The 26,230-nt window shown below is 41.1% G+C and overlaps 2 protein-coding genes across 4 annotated transcripts in view; one reads left to right on the forward strand and one right to left on the reverse strand.

The window, feature by feature from the left end:
- Positions 1-6,219, forward strand: part of LOC148326754 (semaphorin-3F-like) — a 39,772-nt gene extending 33,553 nt beyond the window's left edge. For all 3 annotated transcript variants that reach the window (XM_088308336.1, XM_088308338.1, XM_088308337.1), the window contains 9 exons: positions 190-259; positions 367-511; positions 728-950; positions 2,388-2,476; positions 2,691-2,732; positions 3,115-3,271; positions 3,550-3,633; positions 3,920-4,053; positions 4,537-6,219. In XM_088308336.1, coding sequence (XP_088164462.1) covers positions 190-259; positions 367-511; positions 728-950; positions 2,388-2,476; positions 2,691-2,732; positions 3,115-3,271; positions 3,550-3,633; positions 3,920-4,053; positions 4,537-4,986 — 1,394 coding nt within the window. In that variant the 3' untranslated portion in view covers positions 4,987-6,219. The remainder of the gene's footprint in view (positions 1-189; positions 260-366; positions 512-727; positions 951-2,387; positions 2,477-2,690; positions 2,733-3,114; positions 3,272-3,549; positions 3,634-3,919; positions 4,054-4,536) is intronic.
- Positions 6,220-8,710: 2,491 nt separating this feature from the next.
- On the reverse strand, positions 8,711-24,178 carry camkvb (CaM kinase-like vesicle-associated b). Its single transcript, XM_088309953.1, has 11 exons — positions 23,960-24,178; positions 13,288-13,395; positions 13,052-13,183; positions 12,333-12,407; positions 12,030-12,168; positions 11,654-11,774; positions 11,476-11,551; positions 11,102-11,238; positions 10,920-10,998; positions 10,756-10,843; positions 8,711-10,346 (listed from the first exon to the last, which is right to left on the reverse strand). Exons 2-11 carry the CDS (start codon positions 13,380-13,382, stop codon positions 10,020-10,022), a joined length of 1,269 nt encoding a protein of 422 aa, XP_088166079.1. The 5' UTR covers positions 13,383-13,395; positions 23,960-24,178; the 3' UTR covers positions 8,711-10,019.
- Positions 24,179-26,230: the final 2,052 nt, after the last annotated feature.

Consider the following 26,230-nt stretch of genomic DNA (forward strand, 5'->3'; position numbering starts at 1 on the left):
TTTGGAGATTTCCAAAGCGTGAAGAAACAATCCCTCTTTGTCCAACACCAACAATCAGTAGCATGTTTCTTCAACTTTTCTGGGAGGGGGTTTCTCAACAAAGGTTCACTGAAACCGCTGAAAATATTATTTCATTAAAGTATGATCATGGACTCCTTTTTTTTCCTTTCTCAATTACTTGTCTTCCAGGTGATGTTTACATACAGCCAACACAGGACACCAAAAATCCTGTCATCTTTGGAGTCTTTTCTGTCTCTGGGTTCGTTTTCTATGTTCTCTATACAAATGAATTGAATTATAATTCTTGCTTGAATGTAATATCTGCATTTTTGTGTGTTTCACTTTCCTGTCCCATCCTTGTCACAGTTCTGTCTTCAAGGGCTCGGCCGTTTGCGTCTTCTCCATGGCGGACATTCGTATGGTCTTCAATGGACCCTTCGCCCACAAGGAAGGTCCCAATTACCAGTGGGTGGCCTACACTGGGAAGATCCCCTACCCCCGCCCAGGCACAGTAAGTCTCACCTATAGAAGGTCGAACCCCGCATGGACCCCACACACGAATCCCACAGCAAGCTGGCATAACATTGATTTTTCTTTGCTCTAAACCACAAATAGAAACCGTGTCAGCGAAACGCAGTGTCAGCACAACTAAACACAAGACAGGTCTTTATGTGTGTTTTTCTTCACCTGAGCATGTTAAATATTGTTGATTCTGTTCTTTCTCTAGTGCCCTGGAGGCACATTCACCCCCAACATGAAGTCCACTAAGGACTATCCGGATGAAGTGATCAACTTCATGAGGAATCACCCGGCCATGTACAATTCAGTCTACCCAGTACACAAGCGCCCTCTAGTGGTTCGGACCAACGTGGACTATGAGTTCACTACCATTGCGGTGGACCAGGTGACTGCTGCCGATGGCAACTATGAAGTGCTTTTCTTGGGAACTGGTGAGTTGGGAGCTCTTGTATTATTATTTTTTTAACTTTACATAAATTGGATGCACCTCTTATTTTCTCACAAAAAGCTCAATTGACTGCAGTGATAAGTTGATCGCTCTGAAGAGGAAATCCAAGCATCAGAGTGAAGTTGGAAAATTGTGGAAAAAATAGATCTGTTGAAATAATCCCATATTTGTGGACGGGTACTGTTGTACTACTACTATAATTAATCACTAAAATAAACTTTTGTGCTGTTGCGGAACCTGGTGGGGTGACCTATCAAACTTTTTTTCAAACTCATTCTATTCACAAAAACGATTTTTACCTGGGCTCCATGGCAGATTAACATCAGGGAGGTGTGGAAGTTGCAGGGGGTAAAAAGAGCAGAGGGGTTGACATACATAATGACAATACAGCCATTGCACAGTAAGCAGCCCCCCTCGAAACACACACACACACACACACCCCACATACTGCATTCTGCCACATTCCAACTGTCGTCTTTGTTCGTCTGTGCATTATGGAGAAAAGACTAATGACTTTATACGTGATGCCGGGCCTGCCGGAGGAATGTGTTGGCTTTCAGCTGCTGTCAGACACAACCATTCAGCCCACCATTGAAGACTCCCTGCACAAGTCATAACAATAAATTATGCATCCTGCTCACAGGAATGCCAACAGAAATCAAGCATAGTATTGATGTCGTACAAAGAAGGAGGGGCACAGCCAAAGTTTACTTTCCAACATTTTTAGATCAAGGACCGCAAAGGAAATATTCAAGAATGCGGGGGGCCTTTTTGTCATTCTTCACATTAAATGTGTGAAAGGTAGGCAAAGATTTTCAAAGCGCTAATATATTTTGGTCAGCCTGCACTTTCACAAAAGTTGTTTGCATAATTTTGCTTTTGTAAAAGGTAATAATTGTGACACTCTTGATCGATAAAGTTAACGTTGTCTATTTATTATATTGAATGAATAATTGCCTACAAGGTAAATAGTTTAGGATTTGGGCATTTCCAGTGACACAGCACTATGTAGCACCTTCAGAAGCCAAAGCATACTCTCTGAAACATTCTCATGTACTCACTTTTTATGATTAACAAATCAATGCAATGTCCACCTTGCGCATGCCTTTTTAGAAGAGCGCCACCTAGTGTTAAACATTTCATTCATGCAGACATGCATTGTAAGCACAGATGTACTGATCCTGTTCAAAGTGACATTATTTCTCAAATATGGGACAGACATTGGACACCCTTTTAAAATAAGGGGATCACAGACTCACGTCACGGAGCAACGTCGAAGGAACCGTGCGACGGGGGCAAAGTCGGGTCACACTGCCATGGCGCAGGCAGCAGGTTTTGCGTTCGGGGCGAGGAAGGGGTTGCGCAATTGCAAGTGTTTCACTGACAGCCATGTGTGTGTTTGTGTTTGTTTCCTCCACAGACAAGGGAACAGTTCAAAAAGTTATCGTTCTTCCCAGAGATGACCTGCAGACTGAAGAGCTTGTACTGGAGGAGGTAGAGGTGTTCAGGGTCAGCATTTTTTTTGTTTTTCTTCTTCTTACTGTTGAATGTATATATATATATGAGGAGAGAGAGAGTGTGTATTATTGTATTGTTGGCATAGTTTATATTTGACATTTTCTATTATTATTTCCTGGCTTGCCCTCACAGTTTCTTTGTTTGACAATATTCGTAGTAGATAGACAAACCGCTTCATTAAAACATTTTCTTTTTCCAATTTAAGGTTCCAACTCCAATTACAACAATGAAGGTCTCCTCGAAAAGGGTAAGCATGAATGTGCGGTTTGGTGTAGACCTAATTCATTCTTTTTGTTTCGATGATTTCAATTATCAACACGTAGTACATACTTCTCATAGTTACTCGAACATTTTGCAAAGGATAAATGATATTAATATTCCAAGGAGGCATCTGCCAGACTTTTTCCTGCTCAAGAGCATATTTAGATGTCTAAATTTGACATGAAGACGTATTTGGTCTGTTAAATTAGTTCTCTGAAATGAAGTGACTCGTACCATGCAAACGTTTGTACGCTGCAGATATGAGTTAGTTTGACACTTGTTTTTTGGACATCAAATTGTTTTTCGTTGGCTAATTGGACATTGTAAAAACATTTTCTTCCCCACACTCCCTCTTGTTCTCTCAACAGCAACAGCTCTACGTGTCATCCGCGGTTGGGCTGACCCAGCTCGCGCTTCACCGCTGCGATGTTTACGGAGAAGCGTGCGCTGACTGCTGTTTGGCTCGTGACCCGTACTGCGCCTGGGACGGCAAGTCATGCTCCCGGTACTCCGCTTCCCAGAAGAGGTGAGCACCGAGTCATTGATTAGAATGATTAGCATTGGAGAAAATGTGGAAAAAAAAGTAGTGTAAAAAAATGATTTGGTGTCAAAAATTGAGAGCAAAACCACATGGGCAGTTTTCAACTCTCTAGGTGAAAGGTTAAGTTGCAGCGTGACCTCGAGTTTGTGCTTTTGTACCGTTTGGAATTTGACGCATTTATGACATCATAGTCTGCTTTGAATGGCTTTCAGTTGCTTTATGCCATTTTTTTCCCCCCTCTCTTTTTCTTTCCCGCGACACTGGTCTGACCCGTTTAGACGTAGCCGGAGACAGGACGTCAAGTACGGGAACCCGATTCGCCAGTGTCGAGGCTTCAACTCCAACGGTGAGGCGCTTGTTCTTCGCACCATGCGCAAGTTCACGTTGCAGCTCTGGTTGACGCTATTTGTTTTATTAATCAGCTCAGGCACGAATGGTATGTCGACTGGAACCTAAAACCGATCACGGTACTCAACATAATGGGCCCTAATGGTTGCATTGTGTCAGTTTTATGGTAATCTGCGGAAGCCAAGTGCTTTGATTTGCCACTCCGAAGATTTTGGGTGAAGGGAGCTCATGGTAATGAGTGTTTTGTTGCCATGGTAACACCGCGCTCTCCTTTTGCCCTGCAGCAAATAAGAATACTCTGGAGATGGTACAGTATGGGGTGGAGGGAAGCAGTACCTTCCTGGAGTGTCAGGCCCGCTCCCCACATGCCGTCATCAAATGGCATCTCCAGCGAGATAACAGCGACCGCAGGAAGGAGGTGAGAGGCGAGAAAACGTCTTTTTTCAAAGACGCCCATGGTCGTGAGCACATGGCAGTTTGGATTTATCTATTATGGCTGTGCTAAACTTTCAGATAAATAATTCCATTTGAGGAATATCATCACACAACTCACGTCTATTGCTGACGGATTGACTATTATTTCTTTTCAGTTCACTCCTGCTCTATTTTCCTCTCTCTTCTCCTGTCGCATTTTTGTTATGCAAAATACTCAAAAGGTCATTATATGAATATTGTGCACTCTTGGACTCCAAACAGGTTCTTTTCCCGGTGGTTATTCAACCTTCAATATGCTCGTATTTGATCGGGAATATTCTGAGCAGTAAAAATGTATCTGTTTAAAGATGCAACACTTTTAATACTGTAAGATAGGACGGTGGATGTCATAAATAAATTTAAAAAAAAAATAAATAAATAAATTAATTAAAAATAAAATAAATAAATATTTTTTCCCTCTCTATAGATGCGTTCTGACGGCCGGATCCTAAAAACAGAACAAGGTCTGCTCCTGCGCTCTCTGCATCCTTCTGACTCTGGCATGTACCAGTGCACCGCCACAGAAAAGAACTTCAAGCACACGCTCGTCAAGCTGCAGCTGGTGGTGCTGTCAAGCCGTGCCGTCAATAACGCCCTGGTGGAAGGCGCAGGAGGTCTCTTGCCGCCATCGCTCCACTCCAGCACCCAATGGACTCCCAGCGCCGTCCAGTACAAGGACCTGCTGACCATTCTAAGCCAACCAGAGATGAGCCTCATCAATCAGTATTGCCAGGACTACTGGCAGTTTGGCGACCCCGTGCTCGGTGCTCTTAAAGTCAAAGACCTGAAAGAATTCAAGGAACAGAAGAAGCCCCGCAACCGCCGGCATCACGGCGACGTAGCGAAGGAAGACGAGCAGGACGATGTAGAGACATGAGGAGGCCAATGATTTCCGAAACACCCTCGACCACCAAAACTGGGAGGGACTCATTGAGGGAAGCGACAAGAAAAAAAAAATAAAAAACACACAAACCAGGAAAAATATGAAAAGAAAGAACTGAGGAAAAAAAGGCTAAGACACAACACCCCAACATCCATCGTTTGAAACCGTAACACATATGCTACTTCAGTATTTATTGTAGGTTGTACATAGTAGGCCTTTCATTCTGTGGATTTATTTGGACTTAAAAGAAAACGGGCTCTTTGTGTATACGTAACTTTGGGGCAAATATTGTTGTTGTTAATTTTATTGTTGCTGTTACTGTCCTCACCAAACTCATATGTTCTAGGACATTGGCGACAGTTTGTGCTAGGGAGTGCAGCGCGTAAGCTGTATGGAGCCCAGCTGTGAAGCTCTTCATGTGACAGGGAACATTTTATTGCTGATAAGAGGTGACGGGGATGACTGCTGTTGCTCGACTATTTGGACGCCGTACCAGGACATGTGCAGGAACGCCTGTTGCACAACCCCGACGTGGATGTATGCCGACTGAAACTTAGGGGACCGTGGACATGGAGAATGCGTCCAGTTCATTCACGCTATAATATTCAAATATTCACACTGTTTTAATCAGGAGCTATTAAAAATATATTGTTTTGTTTTTTTTTATCAGAGGAATTCTGCTGTGAGTCACTCCTAGAGGAACAATTTAGTAGATTCAAATAGACGGCGGGGCTTTACCAAATGCAAACTTCATGTATACTGAGACTGCGGTGCAATAGAGAGTCAAGGTTTTGTACAAAGGGCATTCTTCTTTTTCGTTTTAAGGGGCCAGCAGCGGGGGGCAATTTCAAAAAGCACACTTGTGGACATCTGTGAATACTGTAAAAAAAAAAAAAAAAAAAGGTTTACAATAGGTGCATAAACCTTTTGTTCTTCTGGCTTTCATGTTCGGAAAGAAAATGTCCATTTACTGTATACACAACTGAGCATTGTAACAATGTTGTGACACTAACCAAATATTGGGAAGCTGGCTTTCTTTGTGTGCATGAAAATGTATTTGTACTGCGTTTCTGATAAGATGTATGTGTGTGTTATCTGTTTTTTTTCTGTTCACCACCATAAGGGATGAATATTAGGAAATGAGAAGCATTGCTAACAGTTACACTTGATAGAACAGTAAATGTGCTGCAACTCCAAACATTATGGAATAAAATATTTTAAACTGGACATTTAAGATTTTGAGTGTGTATCAAAAATTATTTTCTTACGCGTGAGCCTTTTTTTTTTTTTTACTCTCGCTATAAATTACTAAGTTCCAATAAATGGTTATGTGACAGTCTTAAAATCTCCAAATATATATAAAAAATTGGCTTTTAACTTTCGTCACTTGTTTGGCTCAAGAAAATGAATCCTGAACACCTCTGAAGATGCTCCAGACGTACTTGCTACGCTTCAGTTTTGTATTATTCTGCATTGCTAAATTAGACAACATACACAGCCAAAATATGAAGAAAGCACATCTTTTGGTTTTGCATTCTTTTGACATGATCAGATTTGAGCAAAAAAAATGAGGTGATGTTATTGTACTGACTTAAATGTGTAAATGACTTGTACCATCTCGTCCCGCTGTTGTTGCTAACTACTAAATTAAAGCTCTATATTTTATAAGAATGGAATGCCATTGCTTCCCCCACTCATTGTGATTAACTTGATAATGGATGTTTTCTATGTTCTGCCCTCAATTCTTCTGGAATAAAGTTGTATCTGTTCAAGTGTTTTTTTGCGTGAAATACTCACCACATTTACAGATAAACAACGCTCATTAAACACGAGTTAAGACCTACTTCCTAAGCCTTCTGTCATGGTCCATTTTGTCCTGTCATGTTTATGTTTGTTTTTTGTCCAGCTGGAGTGGGGGCGTTTCCTTCCAGCGTTTCTTTCCGGGTCATGACGTCATAGGTGGAGCGACGCGCCCACTAGCCCCGCACCTGTCACTCGTCAAGTGCTTGATTACGGGACTATTTAAGGACTCCATGCCGACGACTCAGTGTCGGAATATTCATCTTGCTCATGCTCGACGTGTCATTTTTGTCTTCTGTGATTTAGGTCCTTATTTATTTGAAAGTGTTTTCTTCGTTTATTGATTATCTCGTTCGTGCTTTTTTGTAAATTGGGTTTCCTTGTCCTTCAGCAGCAAGCAATTTTCGTTTCGTTTTTTGTTCCTTGCCTTTTGTTTTTGTGTGTGTGTGTGTGTGTGTGTGTGTGCGCCTTAGTATTTTTGTTTAACCAAGTACCTTGTTTGACACTGTTAATTCATACTATGATAAGAGAACAAATTGTGACATTTAAAAGAGAAAGAAAGAAAAAAGCTGTGACAAAGGCTGCTGTGGGAAACTGAACTGACACTAGAGGGAACCATCAGCATATTCAAGGCAAGCCATTTCTCTCAATAGCATGAGAACATATTCAGTAAAAGAGAGACAGAGATGGGCCGTTAGGCTGGTTGGGCTGTCTCAAACAAAAGTGGGCAATGCCAACGACTGATGATGCTCGGTATGCTCACCTGCAAAATGATGGCTCCAATGTAGTGAAATGGTAGTCTTGGTGATCTTGCAAAAAATGAGAGAGTTCAACAGGAACAAATCAGATGAATTATATTTTATTACCACCAAAGTCATCAACTCAGTCAAGTAGAACATTACAGAGCCCACAAATGCAAAATCGGACCTACGGGTGACCACTGGTCCTGGCAAACATCACAACAACAGGAATACACTTGGAGATGGGTGGCAAATGACCACACATGGAATACCACAGCGAAAAAGTGTAACGTGGGAGAAATCATTACCTCAAACAGTGTAACAGTGTTCAAAACAGTATTTACTCTATCTGTCATTTAAACAAACAGGATGGACTACATGACATCATCGAATCATACAAACATCTGTGAATTAACTTTTTGTCCAGAACACCAAAAGAACATATCATGGAACCAGCTTAAGCACGAACTGACTGAAAATGTTAAACTGTCGCAACGAATCATTTTAGAACATATGTTCCTAAATCTTTAGACATGTCTAATTTTTCTCATAAATACATATTCCTACGTTAGTTCTATTTGAAGGACAATTTTTGGGGGTGTGAAGTTGAACTGCGCACCGTCTGAATGTGGCTGTTCGCGTTTTGGAGTTTCAATTGGGGACAGAGGCCAAACAACATTTGCACAAGCACACACATCAGTCCTTAGGCTTAAGGCTAAGAGATAATATCCTATGTTTTGTTAAGACACACACAAAAAAACAAAAAAAAAAAACAGTCTCCCAGTGACTTAGCGGACTTCCAGAGACTTCCATCAACAACACTCACATGGACAATCCAAAGACGTCAACAGCGAGAATCACAGCTTCTGCAGATTGTCAATTATTGCTCAACTTTCTTATGAACTCCTTCTGTGGCTCATAATTAATGCTCAACGGGACCAGAGACGAGAACGGGTCCATACGGGTATTCCTGTTCATCAAGTTGGTCGAAATAAGTTAGCTCAATATACGACTGATCAAGCTTTCAAAAATGAATGTTTATGAAAAGGAACGTTAAGTCGCTTGCCACGCTGTTGCGATTTGACGCACGTCTCGCAATGAAAGACTCTCAAGGTCAGTTAATGCATGTGTGATTGTGGCACGGGCGTAAATAAATGGACTCGGACCGAGATGAAGCAAAAATCTGATCAGTCGAGTGTGGCGGTTTTAAGCAAACAAAAGCTACAAATTAATTTGGATGCATAGAACTGCCATGGGATGAAGACAAATGTTTCAGAAATCAAACGTGAACATGAAGTGAGGCACAAAATAGGAGAGCACACACAGAAAAGGACACTCTTAAAAGAGTTGAAACACACCACAGCCAGTGTTTCATGATCCACCGAGTGGCTTTATAGTGAATATAAAAAGTCTACACACCCCTGTTCAGATATGAGGTTTAAGCCATTTAAAAAAGAGAAATAATTTCATTTTAATCACAGGGAAAAAAAGGCAAGAGGGAAAGATAATTGAAATAATTTGAAGAAAGCCACATTGCAGTTAAAAGTGACCACACACACACTTTGAAAACATTATTTGCGTTTTCGGGTGTTTAATTTTTTTTCTTGAATTATTTATTTATTTTTTGGGGAATTGGCATATTTTAGGCTACATTACCGGTGGAAACTGTTTGGAAATGGTTTACCTTGGTCTCATTTTTCCTACCATAGAAACCGAAAAATTGAACAGGAGTGTGTCGGCTTTATTTCTTTTTTTTTTATGTCACTGTAAATGCGAAATGAACAACAAATTGTGCGAACGCATGCTCTATTATTTACTTCTACAAAGTTCTCTATATACAAAATGTTTCGACCTACAACTATGAGGTTCTTTCCTGAGCAGGGAGTAAGCAAAGGACGAAACACTTTTGTTGTTCTGTGCTTCTGCGTGAGGTCACCAAACGCTTGTGGAACACGCGAAAACTCTTCAGAACCGTGGATAAGAAAGCGTAACCTCCCTTGTTAGGTACCAGGAGGTTACACTAAATGATTTTCAAATCTAAACCTTTCTCTGATTTAAAGAGCAAATACTGGCACGCAGACATTTCCCAAGTCAGCTTTTAAATAAGGAATCAACTTTTAAGATTCTTCTTCTTCTTCGCCCTGAGAGGCGGAGCCAATCAGAAAAAAAGTCTTTGTTAAGCCACAGCTTGACAGCAAATCTGTTCTTCCCCTTAAAACGCAAGTAAATATTTCATCGACTCTGTTGTACACTGGGGGCGAGTAAAAGAAGATGCAATTCATTTAAATCGAATGCTAATGCAACGCGGAGCGCTCAGGAAAGGTAGCATACAGCTCCCAGATGAGAATAATGCTGCAAGTGAAAGAGAAGCAGAGTCAGTGTCACCATGCTAGCAGCTAATGTACAGTGTTGTGCAGGAGTTGGCGGGTCTGCAGAGGTCACAGCAGTACGGCCAAAGTGCAGGGGGGGGCGGTGGCGGTGGGGGGCCTAGCCCTGCTCATCCCCCACATCAGTGCCTACATGGAGCGGCGCCACAGCATCTCCATTGCAGCCGGACGTGCGCTCCGCTTCCGGCGGCGGTGGCTCCGCCGCCTCGACGACCTCGACGACCTCTACGACCTCTACGACTGGCTCGTTTATTTCCGTGACCGCTTGTTGCGCCACGGCAGCGGCGGGTGAAGGCGCAGACGGGTCGGCGGCAGCCTCGGGAGCTGCGGGGTCCGTTGTGGCGCTGGCTGCTGGGCTGGAGGCCTTGGTGTTACTTTGCTCGGTCGCTCTCATTCGCTTCATGATGGTGGTGACCCGCACGGCTTTCTGTGGGAGGAGAATTTGAAAAGCCGGCGAAAAATGAAATCACGGAGTTTCACATGAGGATGGGCACTAATCGGGCCATGTTAAAAAAAATATATATATTTTTTTAAACTCATGCTTGTCAGAAATTGCTGCCCTGAGCGGTTGCCCGTGTCGCCTATCTCATAGAACGCACAGATTTCAACCAGCCTGCTGAAAAGCGTGAGACGGAAACGCGAGCAGCAGCTGCTGTATTTTTGAGTCCTCTAGATGGCACTGTTGGTTTAAATAAAGGGTTTACAAATGGCAATCCATTGTGCTTTCAGCCCAATGTTGAACAGCGAGTGCCATCTACAGGGGTCCAAAAAACTACAACTGGTTCATGAAGCAGATTTGAAGCTTCATCACTAATGGACCACACCATGCTGCTTACCTTCCATTTGGCCCGAGCAAAGTTCTTCTCGATTTGTGCGCATACGTTTTCCTTGATGTTTTTATCCGACGCCGCCCCACCAGAGATCCTGTTTTGTAAAAATGGGAACACGATCTGTCATGAATTGTTTACAAAGAACGATTCATGTGGCCTGCACCACCTACCATTCATGGTTTATAGCCTCCTGGGCTGTCAGTCTTTGGTCTTGATCCACTTCCATCAGACGTGCAACCAGACTCTTCGCTGTCAAATGGAAATGAATGGAATTTTTTTTTTTTTTGGGGTATGTCACATTTTATGTTGGAATATTTTTTGTGTTTAATCTCTCCAGCATCCATCAAAATACCTGAATCCGAGATCTCATCCCAGTATGGCGAGTCAAACTCATAATCGCCTGCAAGGATCTTTCGGAACAGGTTCTTGTCATGATTTTCATAATCATCTTCGTCACTCTCATCGTAGAAAGGAGGGTTGCCCGACAGTCTAGAGTTGCACCAAGACAAGAAATTGCATTTTGGGATGTTGGTATACTATGTTCTATGTTTTTCATCTTGTGTGCTGTCTGGGACGATGTCAAAGATGAGTATGCGTGACCTCATTTAAGCTTTGCTCTGTTATTGAATATGGTTATAAATTTCAATATAATGTTGCATTCAATAAATTTCACTTTTATTGCGTCACATACAATGCCCCTCACAAGGAAATAGCGTCATAACTCACAGAATATACATTATGACACCTGTTGCCCAACAGTCCACAGGTCGACCGTATCGCTGTCTGCCAACTACCTCTGGAGCTGCAGAGGAACAAAGAAATAATTTAAAAAAATAACAATTCTTTGTAGCGTCTTATTGGCTTTGTTATATGCCATTAAAAAAATCAATTAAAAAAATCTCACCCAAATACTCTGGCGTCCCACAGGGGTCTTTGATTAATCCGTTCTCCATCTTGGCAAGGTGGAAGTCACTGATGACTATTTTGGAGTGCTTCAGGCGGTTGTAGTAAACCAAATTCTCCAGCTATGCCCATTAGAAACAGTAAGTGTAATAAACGTTTTATAAGTTGTCAAGAAAATTTGTTGATCTATGAATAAAACCCTTTCATCCAGCTATCCAATTTTTTTTGTTCTCATTTATTTTAATATTGACATAATAGTGCACATGTACATCATATCTCATAATAAAAGAATAATCAATTGGATATGCAAAGAAGAGTATTGGATCTTTTTGAGGCGATTGCGATAAATTGAGAGTGGAATCTCTGGAAAATGTCACCTTCAGATTTCTGTGAACAATATGCAGAGAGTGGAGGTAAGCGACAGCTTCCAGGACCTGGCGCACCACATTGCTGGTATCTCGCTCGGAATAATAGCCTTGGTCCAGGATCCAGTCAAACACTTCTCTACCTGTTGCACTGAAGGAGAAGAGGAAGTCCCTTATGATTTTATGATACCGTACAGTATAATGTAAACGTTGAATTGGAAAAGCGGCGACATCAGCATCAACGGTTGTGTCGTATATAATAAATGAAGTTGCTCTAAGTGTACAGAATATTATCAAAACTTCCTTGAAACTTACAGCTCAAGAAAGAGGAAGTATTCCTTTTTAGTCTCAAAGACATCCACAAGCTGGAGAATATTAGGATGCTTCACCCTGAGGAGACCAACAGTCAGAATGAGAAACCTTTGTTGGATGTTTTCTTGGATCTTTCAGTTGTTTGGTGATAAACATAAAATTGGGAAATTTTACGAAAACCAACACACACACATAATCCCTCCATATATAATAATGTAATAATAATAATTATTATTATTATAATAATAATAATAATTATTATTATTATTATTATAGTTGGGTCTCACAAATAAAACCTTCTGAGAGAATCTTGACAAATTAAAAAGTCAAACGGCGTGCTGGTGATGAGCATGTGTTACCATGAGCAACATGAGAACGGGAAGCTTGTCAGGAGCCAAATTGCGGTTTCCCCTACTGATTAACGACATTACATTAAGACTTGACTGAGAGCCTCTTCTGCTCACTAATTGCATTTCCCAGCAATTATTCGCTGCCGTTGACAATAATAAAAGGCTTAGTTTTTTTCTGGCTGACGATTAAACTGTAAATAAACGTGAGGAAGTGGAACGATACATCATTATCGTAATGAAATGGATGTGAACAGTTAAGAAATTAACATTGCACAGGAAAATATATCTCAAGTGTCGGATTGTGGGCGTGTGAAAAAAAGAGATACAAGCATGATTATAAATGCTCAGTTAAAAAAATAAATGAATACTCACATCTTTAGAATGAGGATTTCATTTTTTGCCGCTTTGCGCACCTTCCGTCCATCCTTCTTGAGGAACTTTTTGCATGTGTACATTCTTATGGTGTTTTTGTCCTTGGCCCTGAATATCTCACAGAACTCCTCCCTGGAAAAAAGCAAATGAAATAACAAATAAAACCAGTCAGCGCTCAGACGTTCCACATCATATTTTATCCCGAAAACAAGTGCGTAGACGTTTACAGTACTCACGATTTAACAATTTGACCCATGTCATACTTGTCGGTCACGTCTGAAGGACTGTGGTAATCCTTCTTTTCGCCAATTGTTAAACAGCCAAATGGCATAGCCACTGCTGATCTGAGGGGACAAATAGACAGAGAAAAAAAGTCCATAAGGAGATCATATTGAAGATTTATATCGTAGGAGTCTTTTCCAACACCTATCTTATAATTTTGTCTCATATTGTGTCGCAAACTTTCACAACTTGGCACAACGTGGTACCTTCTGTCACATAGAAATGATTGCGTAATAAGGAGGACTTTTAAAAATGCTCCAGGAGAAACATTAATACAATAAATAATTTGACGGTAGTGGGCACGCTCAAGATTTTCAAATCCAGGTGAACACGTTTGGTCAATTCGCACAAGTAGCAAAAGATCACGTTTTGCTTGCAAAAGCCATTTTCGTTCTGGAAATTATGTTCACAAATTATGGATCGAATTAAGGTGTTGAAAATGGTTTTGTCAAGTTGACGCCGTTGCTTCACAAATTTCCTTCATTATAGCAAAATGGAAATGTCGAGAAATATGCTTGACATATGACAACTTGTGTTCCAAGAAATGAGAAACTGCTTTGTCAATGTGCACAAGTCGCCCAATGATGTGAAATTGGATAAGTATTTTGGAGAAATTCCATTCTAAATCCGAGAAATGTACCAGAACCACTGAGAAAAAGTTGTAATGCTAATCTGATCGACTGTCACAGAATGGAAGTGAAGAAAATCAGTAATAAGCAGCAGCGTGTCGCTAAATTGGTGTGCTATAAAAGTTTGCCAACTGAGTGAAGGGTAAATGTGTGAGAGAGAGAGAGAGAGAGAGAGAGAGAGAGAACTTATAATGCCTTTTTACAAGATCAAGGCTGAAAAAAAAATCGTGCTCCCTGAACTGCCTTTTTTCATCCGAGGCTTGCGTTTGTGTAGCGTACTTGATGTGAGTGCGTGACCTTTGCTGGCTCTGCATCTCTTCGTGTCACGTTCACTATACGGTCCATGCGATAAATTCTTTGGCTCAGCAAAGTCATATTCAAAAAGAGCAATTTGCAATGTTTCTGACTGTTAATGCGAGGAAACAACGAAAGTCAAGTGATTCCACAGGAAAGTTATTATTTTACGGGTAAATGCAAAACTTTATCTTTGTGAAAAGGCTGAGTTCATTTCAACTCTCTTGCAATCAAAGTCAGCAAAGGCCCGATTCTCAGATGTCTCGAAGAGATGACCCCCAGCGACGATCCTGCAGTGTGTGACAAAACGATGGCCAATCAGGACGTGACCTATTGCCAAATGCAAAAACGTGAAAAATCGCTTTGTGCAGTATCGCGAACGGTTGTCTTGTGAAAAGCGAAGGCTCCTAACCCCATGATGACGCCATTTGCTCCGATCGTCTTTCAGCGTGATCACCCCTCAATCTTTTGTCAACTCTATGGATTGACCAATCAATGTCGGGCGGCGTTTTATGACTCAGTTTGCGACCTTGCTTCTGCAGCGGAGCATCAAAGATTTACGCGAGTTCAAATGATGAAGATGTGGATTCTGTTTCGCAAAGACAGCTTCATCCGGACGAGATTAGCGGAGCATATGAGGGATTTAGACGCGAGCAGCAAGTTCATGCGTCTGGGTCAAAGCTTTTCAGCTGCGTTTGGATGCACCCCCTCAATACGTTTAAATGATGCGGGACGTTGTGCTATAATAAGCAACGATTTCTTCAGGAAATTGTCAATATCATAACTCTAATGGGAGCCATTATGAAAATAAATAAATAATTTTAGAAAATGCGCTCAGTGTAATGCTTCAACATCAGCAAGTTTTGGAAAACGATCATTTCATGTTTATTTTTCAAATCCATCAGTTTCGCCCCCCCTGCCCCAGCCCTACTCGCCTCCCCGCCGTCTTTCTTGCTCAGCAAATCACTGAACTGCTGACGACTCGGAGCCACTGCTGATTTACTGAAGTGAAGTTAAACAGTGCTGAGCCTCAGCATTTACGAGCTACATTTTATACAAACCTTTCCGCCCCGAGTGAGATGAAAAGCTTATCTTTTTATCAGTGTGTACCAAAACAACGAAAATAAAACATTTTCCCTGCAAAAAGGTCAGAGTAAATTTCACCAAAGCAGTCTTGACATAATACTACAAATGTGGTGTATTGCAGTGAAGGTTGAATTTTTGGTTGGAAAAAAAAAAAAAAAAAATAGATGGATCAGTAAACAGATGCGGAGGGTCTGAAAGAATTTTGCCTGCTTTTGTCTCGGGCCAGATTGTTGTTGTTGTGGTTCGTGTCTTTGTCCTGTTCGTTAAGTCGAATGTTACCACCTGCGCTCGTCAACCCGGTCCTTAGTGTCTTCCAATCAGCTCCCTCAGCTGCTTGTGTCTTGTCCAGGTGTTCCCCGTTGTCTCGTCAATTTGCTTGTATTTAGTTCCCAGCTGCTGACAAATGCTGTCGCTCTGCTCAGAAACTCTCTCGACGTTTAGCAACAGCCTGCATGATCATTGTACTGCCTGATATTTTTATTTATTTATTTATTTATTTTTTTATAAATTGGCAAAAATAAGTTGTGGATGATTACGAAAGCAAGATAATTGGGTGTCACATATGAAGAAACAGAAAGTGAAACAAATGCTTGGATCCAAATAAAGAGTTTGTGGTTAGTGGCCATCCATGCACACACAATTGATTGAATTATTAATAGGCTTCTTTCTCTTCTGTGGGTTTCACTCGGCCCGCAGTTCATGTTTTACTCATCTTGAGAATCTTTGTATCCCGGAGCGCTTGCTTTTACGGTGTACGGGGAGCACAAACATGGCAGCTCCGGCAAGTGTAGTAATAATTATCAAGCTTCTCCTTTCACCCGTCCGCGAATGCTACGTCATCTTGCTGCATAGCTTATCTCTCAGTTTCGCAATTCTCAAGAATCTAAGACTTCTCTCTTTTTTTTTTTTTTCATTAATGCTACTTAATTTTAGAATTTTATTCAAGATCGTAGACATTTGTTACCTGCTGCCAGGTCCTATTGAGGTTCTGAAAACAAAGTCTCACTTCCCTCACAACCTGTCCTTATGAACAGCTTGAGGTATGACTTTAGGAACGCGACAAAAGAGACTCAACAAGTTGTAGTATACATCAACCCCCCAGGACAATTCTTTTTAGCCGCTACCCACCTGAACATTATCGCTTTGCTTTAGAGCAGGGAAACAAAAGCACAGCCTCAATAGAAGCACAAGCGTTTAAATCACATTTATGGTATTGCAAAGCCAGTGAACAGCACCTGCAGAGCCTTGCTCGCAATAAAACCAAGCAACAGTAACATGCTTGTTTCTGCTTAAAAGGAAATTCACACCTGGAAAACAACCGAGTCTTTTGTGTAGCCTATTTTCTGCCAGCTTTAAACGAGCACGCCAGTTTGACAGCGAAAACGGCTCCACTCTGTGAATCACAGGCACGCAACGTATTTTGTCGAGATTACACAAATGCATCCTGAATAAGAAATTCGGTGGTTTTGTTCTATCAATTATTAAACTGATTTAAGAAGCTGACACTGCTCATGTTGCTTGCATTGGTTTGCCAGAGGCAAGCTTTCATTTCCGTCATTTACATACCGGAATGTGGTGGTAGAGAATCGTGTTTCCTTTAACCCTAAAGTGTTGAACACTAATCAAGTCTTAATAACATGTTGCATACTGACATACTGACAAAAAAAATATATATCTATATATATATATATATATAATTTATTTATTTATTTATTTTGAACATGCATTAACTGTTATGTAAGCACCGTATGATACGTAGTACAACCAACGTGAAAAGCACCAATCAGTCTTCTTCGGCTGTGTAAAACCTGTGCGTCACCTTTGATCGCATTAAAAGTAATACTAAACCAAAATATACAAAAACAATACAAATAAAACGCTCAAATAGGCCCAGAGGGATCGAGTGCTGGAAGATTTATGATGCTAACGCTAATATGGTTTCTGTCGGAATTATTTTTGCAGTCGTTTGTCTGTTGAAAAAGAAATCTCCGGGAGGTGTACATTTTTTCTCACCACAAATACCAAATAAAAAATCCATCACAATCTGAAATGAAAATTCACGCACTTATTTCAACGAAACCTCCAACAGCAGCCACCCTGTATCTCAGCTTCACTCGAAAGTCGGGGTGCGTAGTCGCTCAACTGTTACTCGACTACTAACTACATGAATTACTGCGTGTTCTTTCCCTGAGAAAAGAGTGTGTGACAACCTTTTTAAAAAAATTAAATAAATAAATGGCTGCAACAGCCAATCATGTGCGAGCACAGCGCAAGGGGACGGCAGGCTGGATAAAATTGTACAAACATGAGTGCGTGCCTAAAAGCATATATGCAAAGCGTACAGTACGCTGCATGCATGTCCTCTCGTGTTGACGTCCAGTATTTCTAAATTTAGCCATCTGCAACCACTTTTCCGTTTGTATTCTCAAAAACTGCAAGATCAACAAACACGCGCCGTCTTTTCTTTCTGAGTCGATGCTCTTTGACTTGTGTGTTCAGAAACATTAAATGGATCCAAATAAAATCAATATTAGACCAAAGTTCACCGCCAAAGGCTGCTACGTATATGATGCGGGCATGTTTTAAATGTCAAGCGTTAATTGAGAGGCTCCCTCAAATGCTGACTTTGCCATTTATGAGTTGTAAACTTAATCAAGCGCGTAAAGGAAGCGGAGAAGCTGCAAGCTAATATTGAAAAGTTCCTCACTGTAAATAGAACAGCTCAAGAGGTGACCTGCAGCGAATTAGCCTGATCGGCTGTAGCATACTGACTTTTTGAAGCATTTGACAGTAAAAGAGACTCTTTAATACAGTAACGACCACCAGGAGACCTCGTTTCCTGGTGTGTGCGTGCGCGTGTGTGTAGGTGGCAAGACACATAATCACATGAAATTAAACGGCAGGCATGTTATCTGGAGTTCATTACAGTTTTCAGGCCTCACCTGCAGCGACTGCCACCTCCAGCTTTAATATTTTATAATCTAAAGCTTCTTTCGACTCCAGAATCGGTAGCGATTCCCTGGGAAAAAAACCATGAAAGTCGAGGTTGTTAGACCTCTGCTCCTTTGTATATTTGGAAGTTGTTGCTCGGAGCGTACGTAATCCTCACATGGCGAGATGTCATGCTCAGGTCACAGAGAATGCAGCTCAAAGTTTATACGGGGAAATAAATGAGACATTTACGCAATAGTAGCAGTATCAAGGCTACCAATTAGCATGCTAACATAGTCACTTTGTATTAAGCGCAACGTATCGCAAAAACACTCAGACGTGGAAGGGACTAAAATGTTTCGACCGTTTGTCTTCAACTCTTAGCTTGTTGTGACTTTCCTACTTGACAAAAAAAACCAAAAAAAAAAACCTCATGCACTCATTTAGTTCTGCAATATCTGCAGAGTATTGTCCGCTCCTTGTCTCATTCATTTGTTGGCGACCTCACTTGATGGCTTTCCAAGCATCTAAGTCACCGAACCATGTGACTTCAATGCTTATGTGTCATAGAAATGCCCCCGTTGCCGTGGTAACACTGGTGAATTAGCAGAGATTGCCTCTTTCCGCTGGAGACGATCTATTCTTTAGGAAAATATCTTTTTTCTGCCGCTGTTCACTCATCCAACTCGGGTGAGGGCTTGCCTTTGTGTCCTACTGTGAGAACACCCAATAGAGGAGAGTAAGCAGTTGTGCTTTTGGCCTCAGGAAAAGCTCGATCGTCCATGTGGACGAGACTGACAAAATAATCATGTTGACTGTTCCTACAAACGGCAAACCGAAATAATAAGGATTTGGGAATAAACAATAAGGTCCTTACAGCGTTCACTGCCCGGGCCCGAACTCGAGCTGCAAGTTATGACGGTCGCTCAGAGCCTCGACCACTTTGGGGTCCTGGCACATTGGAAATAGAATGTTGCCAAAATGGCACATTAAAACTGTAAAGTGGAGTTTTTTTAGTAATATTATTTTTTCCAATGCATTTCAATGGTCGTTAATTACACACAAATTTTGTTTATTCGTGGGATGGATGGTCCCAATAAACTGCGAGAAATAAAAATATGAAACAACTTGTTTACATTTATTGGATAGCAATAGAGAACTTTGCATCATGTATCTTTTCACTGTTCTCATCAAACTAATATTTACCTCACCTTAATATTTTAATTCAACAAATCCCAAAGCATCAAGTTGTAAATGGTCAACTTGGACTCTCAAAAGGTTGATTCGCATCCTCAACAAGAATTTCTTTGAAACCGCTCAAATAATTATTTGCTATTCCTTTGTCATTACGGCCTAAAAAAATGAGGGCGACACGGTGAAATGCTCAACAAGATGATGATGACGATCTAAAAAGGCTGTTTCATAACACGCTCTTCTTCCTCTCAACGTATTTCAAACAGCACATTCAAATTGTGTTTCCACTTCCACTGTAACTTGTTCTGTTCTGTGCAACGTTGGCTCAAATGAAAATGTAACTCTGCGGGCACAACGGAGCCAATTTGAACGGACTGACTCATCTAAAACAAACGAGTGGCCGCGGCACAATGTGTGCAGGGGAAAAGTGGACACACAAAACTAAAAAGCCCTTGGGGTCGGCCCTCTGATGCGTGCTTGGCCTTTCTCATATAAACTAATGGGGCTCGGAGAGCAGACTCGCCACACTCCAAAAAAAAAAATCTTCTATCTTCCACAAAGCCAGACTCAAGCTTCTTTTCCGCCCACGTGAATGAGAGAACGTAATCTCCGAGGCCTTTCTCCAGTCAATAGTAGCCGTCTGCACCTAAATATACTTCCCTCTGTTTTCCTGCCTCGTGTCGGCAGCGATGCGCTTAATCTGTTTTGTTGTAAAGTGGTGTGTGGCGAACGACGCGTAACATGCTCAGCGAACAAGCCGGGCGTAGCGGCGTCACGCCGGCGACAACGCAACGTGTGACAGGAGGTCAGTGTGGTGGGAGGTGTTGACATGAACGACTGTGGTGGGAATCTTTGGCGCGAATGGAGCATCCGCTGCGGCCAAGTTCTTTCATCTCTCGCCACTAAAATGGAATGTCACGATGAACTCTGGCACGTCTATGTGATGGATTTCATAAAAGAACAAATTTGAGCTCCAGATCTGCTTGGCGTTGTTTACTAGCATTGGACGAGGTGTTGCTGTTTTAATTGTCGTCATGAAAAGACAGCTCGGCTATTTAGCTTGATGTAAAATCCGAATTGGTTCCTCTTCAAACCTCAGTCGCTAATCTGAAGGTTCTCTGTGACTGTTGTTGGTTGCCATGGTTACAAAGTCCTTGAGTGTGGCGCGGCAGTACTGTACTGTTTCTGCTTCACGCAATTGAAACGCACGGGGGCGGGTTCATGTTTTGTACGCCACAAATGTAGGGCGCACTTAATATTTTTTTTTTTTTTTTTCCACCGTCGTTGTTTATGTCATGGAGGCGCAAGATAAAGAAAGATAAAACCGTGAGGATCAGTCCTCAATATTGTATCAAACTTATTCCCTGATCACTTTTTTTGTTTTTCACTGATGAATAATTGAAAAACATCTCCAAAGCATGACCAATAAAAGTATCACAAAGGCATTGCGGCTACCAGCGTTCACTCATTTCATGAAGAGCACTTGAGTTATAGATTACCGTATTTTCCGGACGATAAACCGTTACTTTTTTCCTCGATTTTGAACCGTGAGGCTAATACAACGGTGCGGCTTTTCTGTGGATTTTTCTTTCACCAGTAGGGGGCGCTCTACAGTTCAGAAAATCCATCCATCTTCTGTACCGCTTCTCCTCTCTAGGGTCGCGGGGGGTGCTGGAGCCTATCCCAGCTATCTTCGGGCAGTAGGCGGGGGACACCCTGAACTGGTTGCCAGCCAATTGCAGGGCACACAGAGACGAAGAACCATCCGCGCTCACACTCATACCATGCTAAATAAATCCCGCATCGTATTTTCTTTAACAGTAAATTTACACGTCTATACGTCTCGACATAAATCAATGCCAAGGTGAAATATTAATCCATTTCCATTTAGAATTCCCCTTCAAACGTTCTATTTGTGGATGATAGGCAGGCTGGCCCTTTGAAGCTCCATGATGCCGTGGGTAACACTTGCACTCTGTGGAAGACTTGCGGGCAGGCAGACAATCCCCCTTTGCGGGATTGCTCGACGTTTTCAACAAATGGTCATTTAAGCAATCGGGATAATTCGGTCTCAAGTTGTTTGGGAGAACTATTTCTGTGTCAAGACGTGAATGTGTCATTCTAGTAAATAATTCTCGTGTGAGGGAATGATTCTTCCCTGCCAGTCCCATGGCATGATATGATGCATGTCACATGAACAACATTCCAGAGCCGTACAATATTTCAAAAAAGAATATAGCCGTGCTCATAATAAATATATTCACATCTCCTTAATGGGCGTGATGGCTGGCTGGACAGAAGAGCGCAAAGACGAATTAATCGCTTTTATTTAAAGATAGACCGTCGTTATTCAACATCAATGTATTGACTAGCGCCGCCGATGGCCTGGAGAGGTACTACTTCTCATGCATGCGTAGAAGGTCTGGAGTAGTTGGCGTCAGATTGGTGTGTAGAGGCCTTATTTTGTCTTTTTGTTTGTTTGTTTGTTTGTTTTTCCAGTGTTATCCTGCAAGACTGTCCTTTTCCATCGAGTTTCCAACAACTCTTGAGCACACTGAGTTGTGATACAAACAAACTGTTCCATCTGTTGTGTCACAATCACTCAATCTTTGTTTGGATTGATTGCCTGGAAATGAGCCGCAAGCCACTCTCATGACGCCATCGACATTTCGATGATAGGTTATTATTGTTTGGTGGGTTTTAAGTACAGTATTAATTTCTTTTTGAGTTTTATTTGTTTTAAAATTTAATTTAGTTTTAGTTTTCAGTGCGGCTTTGTTGGTCTTTATTCGATTGGAAGTGTTTGACTTGTGTGTAAGACAAAAAAATGTAAAAAAAAAAAGAAAAAAAGTGAGTATCTTTAATAAACCGATTCCAGACAATTTTGACCATGTGTTCATGTATAGATTTTTTTTTTCTGCAAAATTATATTGAAATGCCACCTAAGGGTTTCCTGTGTTCCAATTTGGAAATGTTTGCATTTCGTTACATTCCATTGAGAATATTTAGGTATTCACACAAAAATATTTAAACACAATGTCAACTTGGAGGGTAAGATTTATTAGATTTTATTAATAAATAGTGTTCTAACATCAGGGGTCAACTTGACATTTTGGCCGCAGTGCTATTACCCTTTTTGCTTTTTACTGCAGTGTTTTGATGTGAGCATTCAGCTAAGTTCCCTGAGTCCTTGCAGAGTGCCAAAAGTTTGCAGCATTGGTTTTTCACCATTATTCTTTTTTTTTTGTTGAAAGAGATGCCTCATTTAGAAAGCAACCCTCCCATTTTCATGAGACTCCACAGAATCAAGAGCACTTGAAGCAGCTCTCCCCACGGTTCGACATTCATTTCATACAAATTGCTGGCAATCTTCTGCCTTTCTTTCCATCGGCAGCTGCTGCCGCCACGGACCCACCTTGGGCCCACTGCAAGTGTCGACCTCTTGTAAGGCTAAACAAATCATTACGCACAGCTCATTGGGGCCCCAGTATGACTCTCTTGTCTTAGGGCTGTATGATACACGGATGAATAACTCACATGGGAAATGTTCCCATTGGTTACTATACAGTGCATGTTGTGGATGATGATCGCTTGTCCGGTAGAAAACTCAAGCGATGAGCACAGAAGAGGGAGACTTGGACTTTTGACAACAAAGCAATGCAGATGGTGGCCATGGTGACAATGTAAGAATATGCCATGCCTCCAAGCTAATATGTTGCAGAGAACATGAACGAGTCAGACAGATTAGTGTCAGTGTGGCACAGGCAGCGGTAGTAAAAAAAAAAGTGTCATCTCCTGCATATAGCAACTAAACTGCAATCTTACATCTGTTCCAAATACAATATATTACTTCTAAAAAGTACAATAAATGTAAAAAAAAAACCCTCAGATGCTAAAACATAAATACAACATATCATTGACTTATAAAAGAGTATACAATTCAGCTTTGGTGAATATTCTATTCAATGAACTCGATTTATAGAAGGCAGAGTAGTGTGTCTGAAAAAGCATCGTAGTGATTTATGAATTGAAATGTAGGACACGATATGGAAAGGTAGTCATATTGCAGCACCTGGCACGGTCTCGTCTCTGTCAAACTTGACTTACTCATTCAAGTCATCAAGACAGGTTGCAGCATCTGAATTGCAGCATCAGCCACAATATATATATATATATATATAAATATACATATATATATCTATATATATAGATATATATATATATTTTTTTTTTTTATGGCAATGTCATGTGTTTAATCAAAACCATTAAAGACAACCCGCATTTGCCGTAAAAGTGAATGGGATTACATTCTGTTCAAAGCGCGATCGCGTGCGTCCTCAACAAACTTGTAACGGTGTTAAAAAATGGACATAAATAAATATATAAATACAGAAATGAACGTAGATTAAAAAATGTATATAAGATAAGTGTCATTTTTGCTGACATTTCTTTTTAATTTTACGTAAAGAAATATACATTGAAAACAACTTACCTGAACACCAAATTCCGTCTCGAAACGTTCTCGAGTTAAAAGTCGAGTTTTTCCTGGCAAAGGAACCTTCTGGATGCAAAAAAAATGTGTGTAAGGTTCGTAGAGTGAAAGTTGTTCTAAAGCAAAAAAAAATGTGCTATCGTAACGTAAAGCGCACCATCTGTTGTGCCGCGGTGCTGTCGAGCAGGGCGGAGGAGACCGGGAGAAGCGCGTGCGTGCTTGTGCGCGTGCATGTGCTCGCCGCGAGCACACGCCGGGCGACGTCACCTCAGTCACACTTACAGTACATTCTGACTTAGAAGAGCAAGCGTCACATAATTCATTTATCCTCAGTGAATATTAACATTGAAGTTCACACATTTTTTTATTAACAGCATAAAACATTGAATATTTTTTGGGGGGTGTTGGTTATGTATTATTGTGAACATCCATGTCATTTCGTTGACACAATTGATTTGCATTAACTTTGGGGCGTCTGTGCCCCTGTCACTTTAAAGTTGCATCATATGAGTTGCTTGAATATTAATTTTTTATTTTTTTTTTAAGAATATTGGCATGCCATCGAAATTTGGCACTGGGGCCTTCAGGATAGTTTGTTCACCTTCATTATGAGAAATATGCATGGCTAAACCGTTAGGACAAAGAAGCGTCCCCAAATATGGAAATAAGATGTCCCAATCCGAAAGGTATTGTTATTGATTCTTTGTTTTGTTTTTCTAGTGACACGCGTGCCAAGTAGAAATCATTTTCTCCTGCACTGTCATATGAAAAGGACATTCTCTCATCCAAGCTGCCGCTTCCTCGCCCACATGTGCTCAAATCGGTTGAAGCCGGATTTTAATAAGCCTCTCAAACAACTCCGTGTCCACTAAAGAAACATTGCAGTGACACCTCCGCTTTGGAATTACAGCAGGACTTTAAAATCTAAAATGTTATTGCTTGAACTCCACTTCATTTACGAGAAATGAGTAACGGGGTCATTATAAAATCAAAAATAAATGCACTTTTAAAGCATTCAATTGGGTCCATTGAAACCAGATTTGTTGGTTTATGAAAAATGGTGATTGACTTTACCCAACGAGAGTTAAGCAGTGATCTAATTAAAATGTTTTTATGTTACCTTTAAAAATGTAAGGATTGTCATTGAACTCCCCTTTCTGAATATTAACACCAGAAGGGTGTTAAAAGCAAATGAAGGCAAATTGAGCCGCTGTGTGATTTTTATTTATTTTTTTTTTTATGAGGGGGGGGATAGATTTGTGCAACTTGATGAACTTCACAAAAAGTCTAACTGTTATCGTGCTTTATGGCATCTGTTGAAATAAAATTGGAAGATGCTGTTGACATCTTTAAAGTCTTGATGATGAAGTCCCTAAAGTCATTTCTCTCCTTTTCGTTATTAAAGTGAGCGTAAAGCTCTCAGACGGATCCAACGTGACACATTTCAGAGAAAGTTCTCATGACTGGAAATTCAACGGCAAGAAAGGAAAATTGACCGTCATCTGTAATTTATAACACCTTAAACATGTTGAATTCTTTTAATGAAATATTTTGTCAGGAAGGACGTGGAAGATTTGTGAAACAATGTCATGTCAGTCAGGAGGAGCTGTGAAGCAAGCGTCTGATGTGTTCATTTTATGTCTTGTCATGATTATGTCGGTGTGGTAATAAAGCAAAGCAGCCATTTCTTTTTCTTTTTTTTTTTTTTTTTTGGGTCTAGAGTAGACATCTGTCATTTCTCAGTTCTGAAACAAAGGTGACACCTGGTCATCTGTCACCAAGATGACACAAAGTTTCTGATCTCGAAGTCTACTTCCTCTCTACCGTGAGCACGAAGCGTGTCATTTAGGCCACGGTAGTTTTCAACTAATTATTGGAGACACGCCGTCGCCCCGCCGCTGCTCTCTGCCACCGTTTCTCTCGCAAGGCTCGTTCTTCTAGTCAAAGCGACCTACTGTTTTCTCTGCATGTGCCTGATATCACAACAGTGGCCTTGTACTACCACGGTGCTCGTGCCGGAGTTGCTATAGCAACGGGTGATCGCAAGCTTTATTTCTTCTTTTTGTGTGCATATTGAGGCGATGGGGAGGGAAATGTGATTTCATAATCCGTCTCCGGCATCTGTAGCATGTCTAAACGCCAGTAGAGCACCACAAACCAACCTGTTATTATGCGTCGTTAGGGAAATGTACAGAAACGCGAAAAATGATGTCATGACTCTAATATATGCCGCGCTGTTGGTAACCATCCATGACTGATGTTTCTTCGGGC

This window comes from Idiotropiscis lumnitzeri, chromosome 11 (assembly GCF_059441095.1).
Source record: "Idiotropiscis lumnitzeri isolate Australia: NSW breed Sydney's pygmy pipehorse chromosome 11, RoL_Ilum_1.0, whole genome shotgun sequence".
Taxonomy (NCBI): domain Eukaryota; kingdom Metazoa; phylum Chordata; class Actinopteri; order Syngnathiformes; family Syngnathidae; genus Idiotropiscis; species Idiotropiscis lumnitzeri.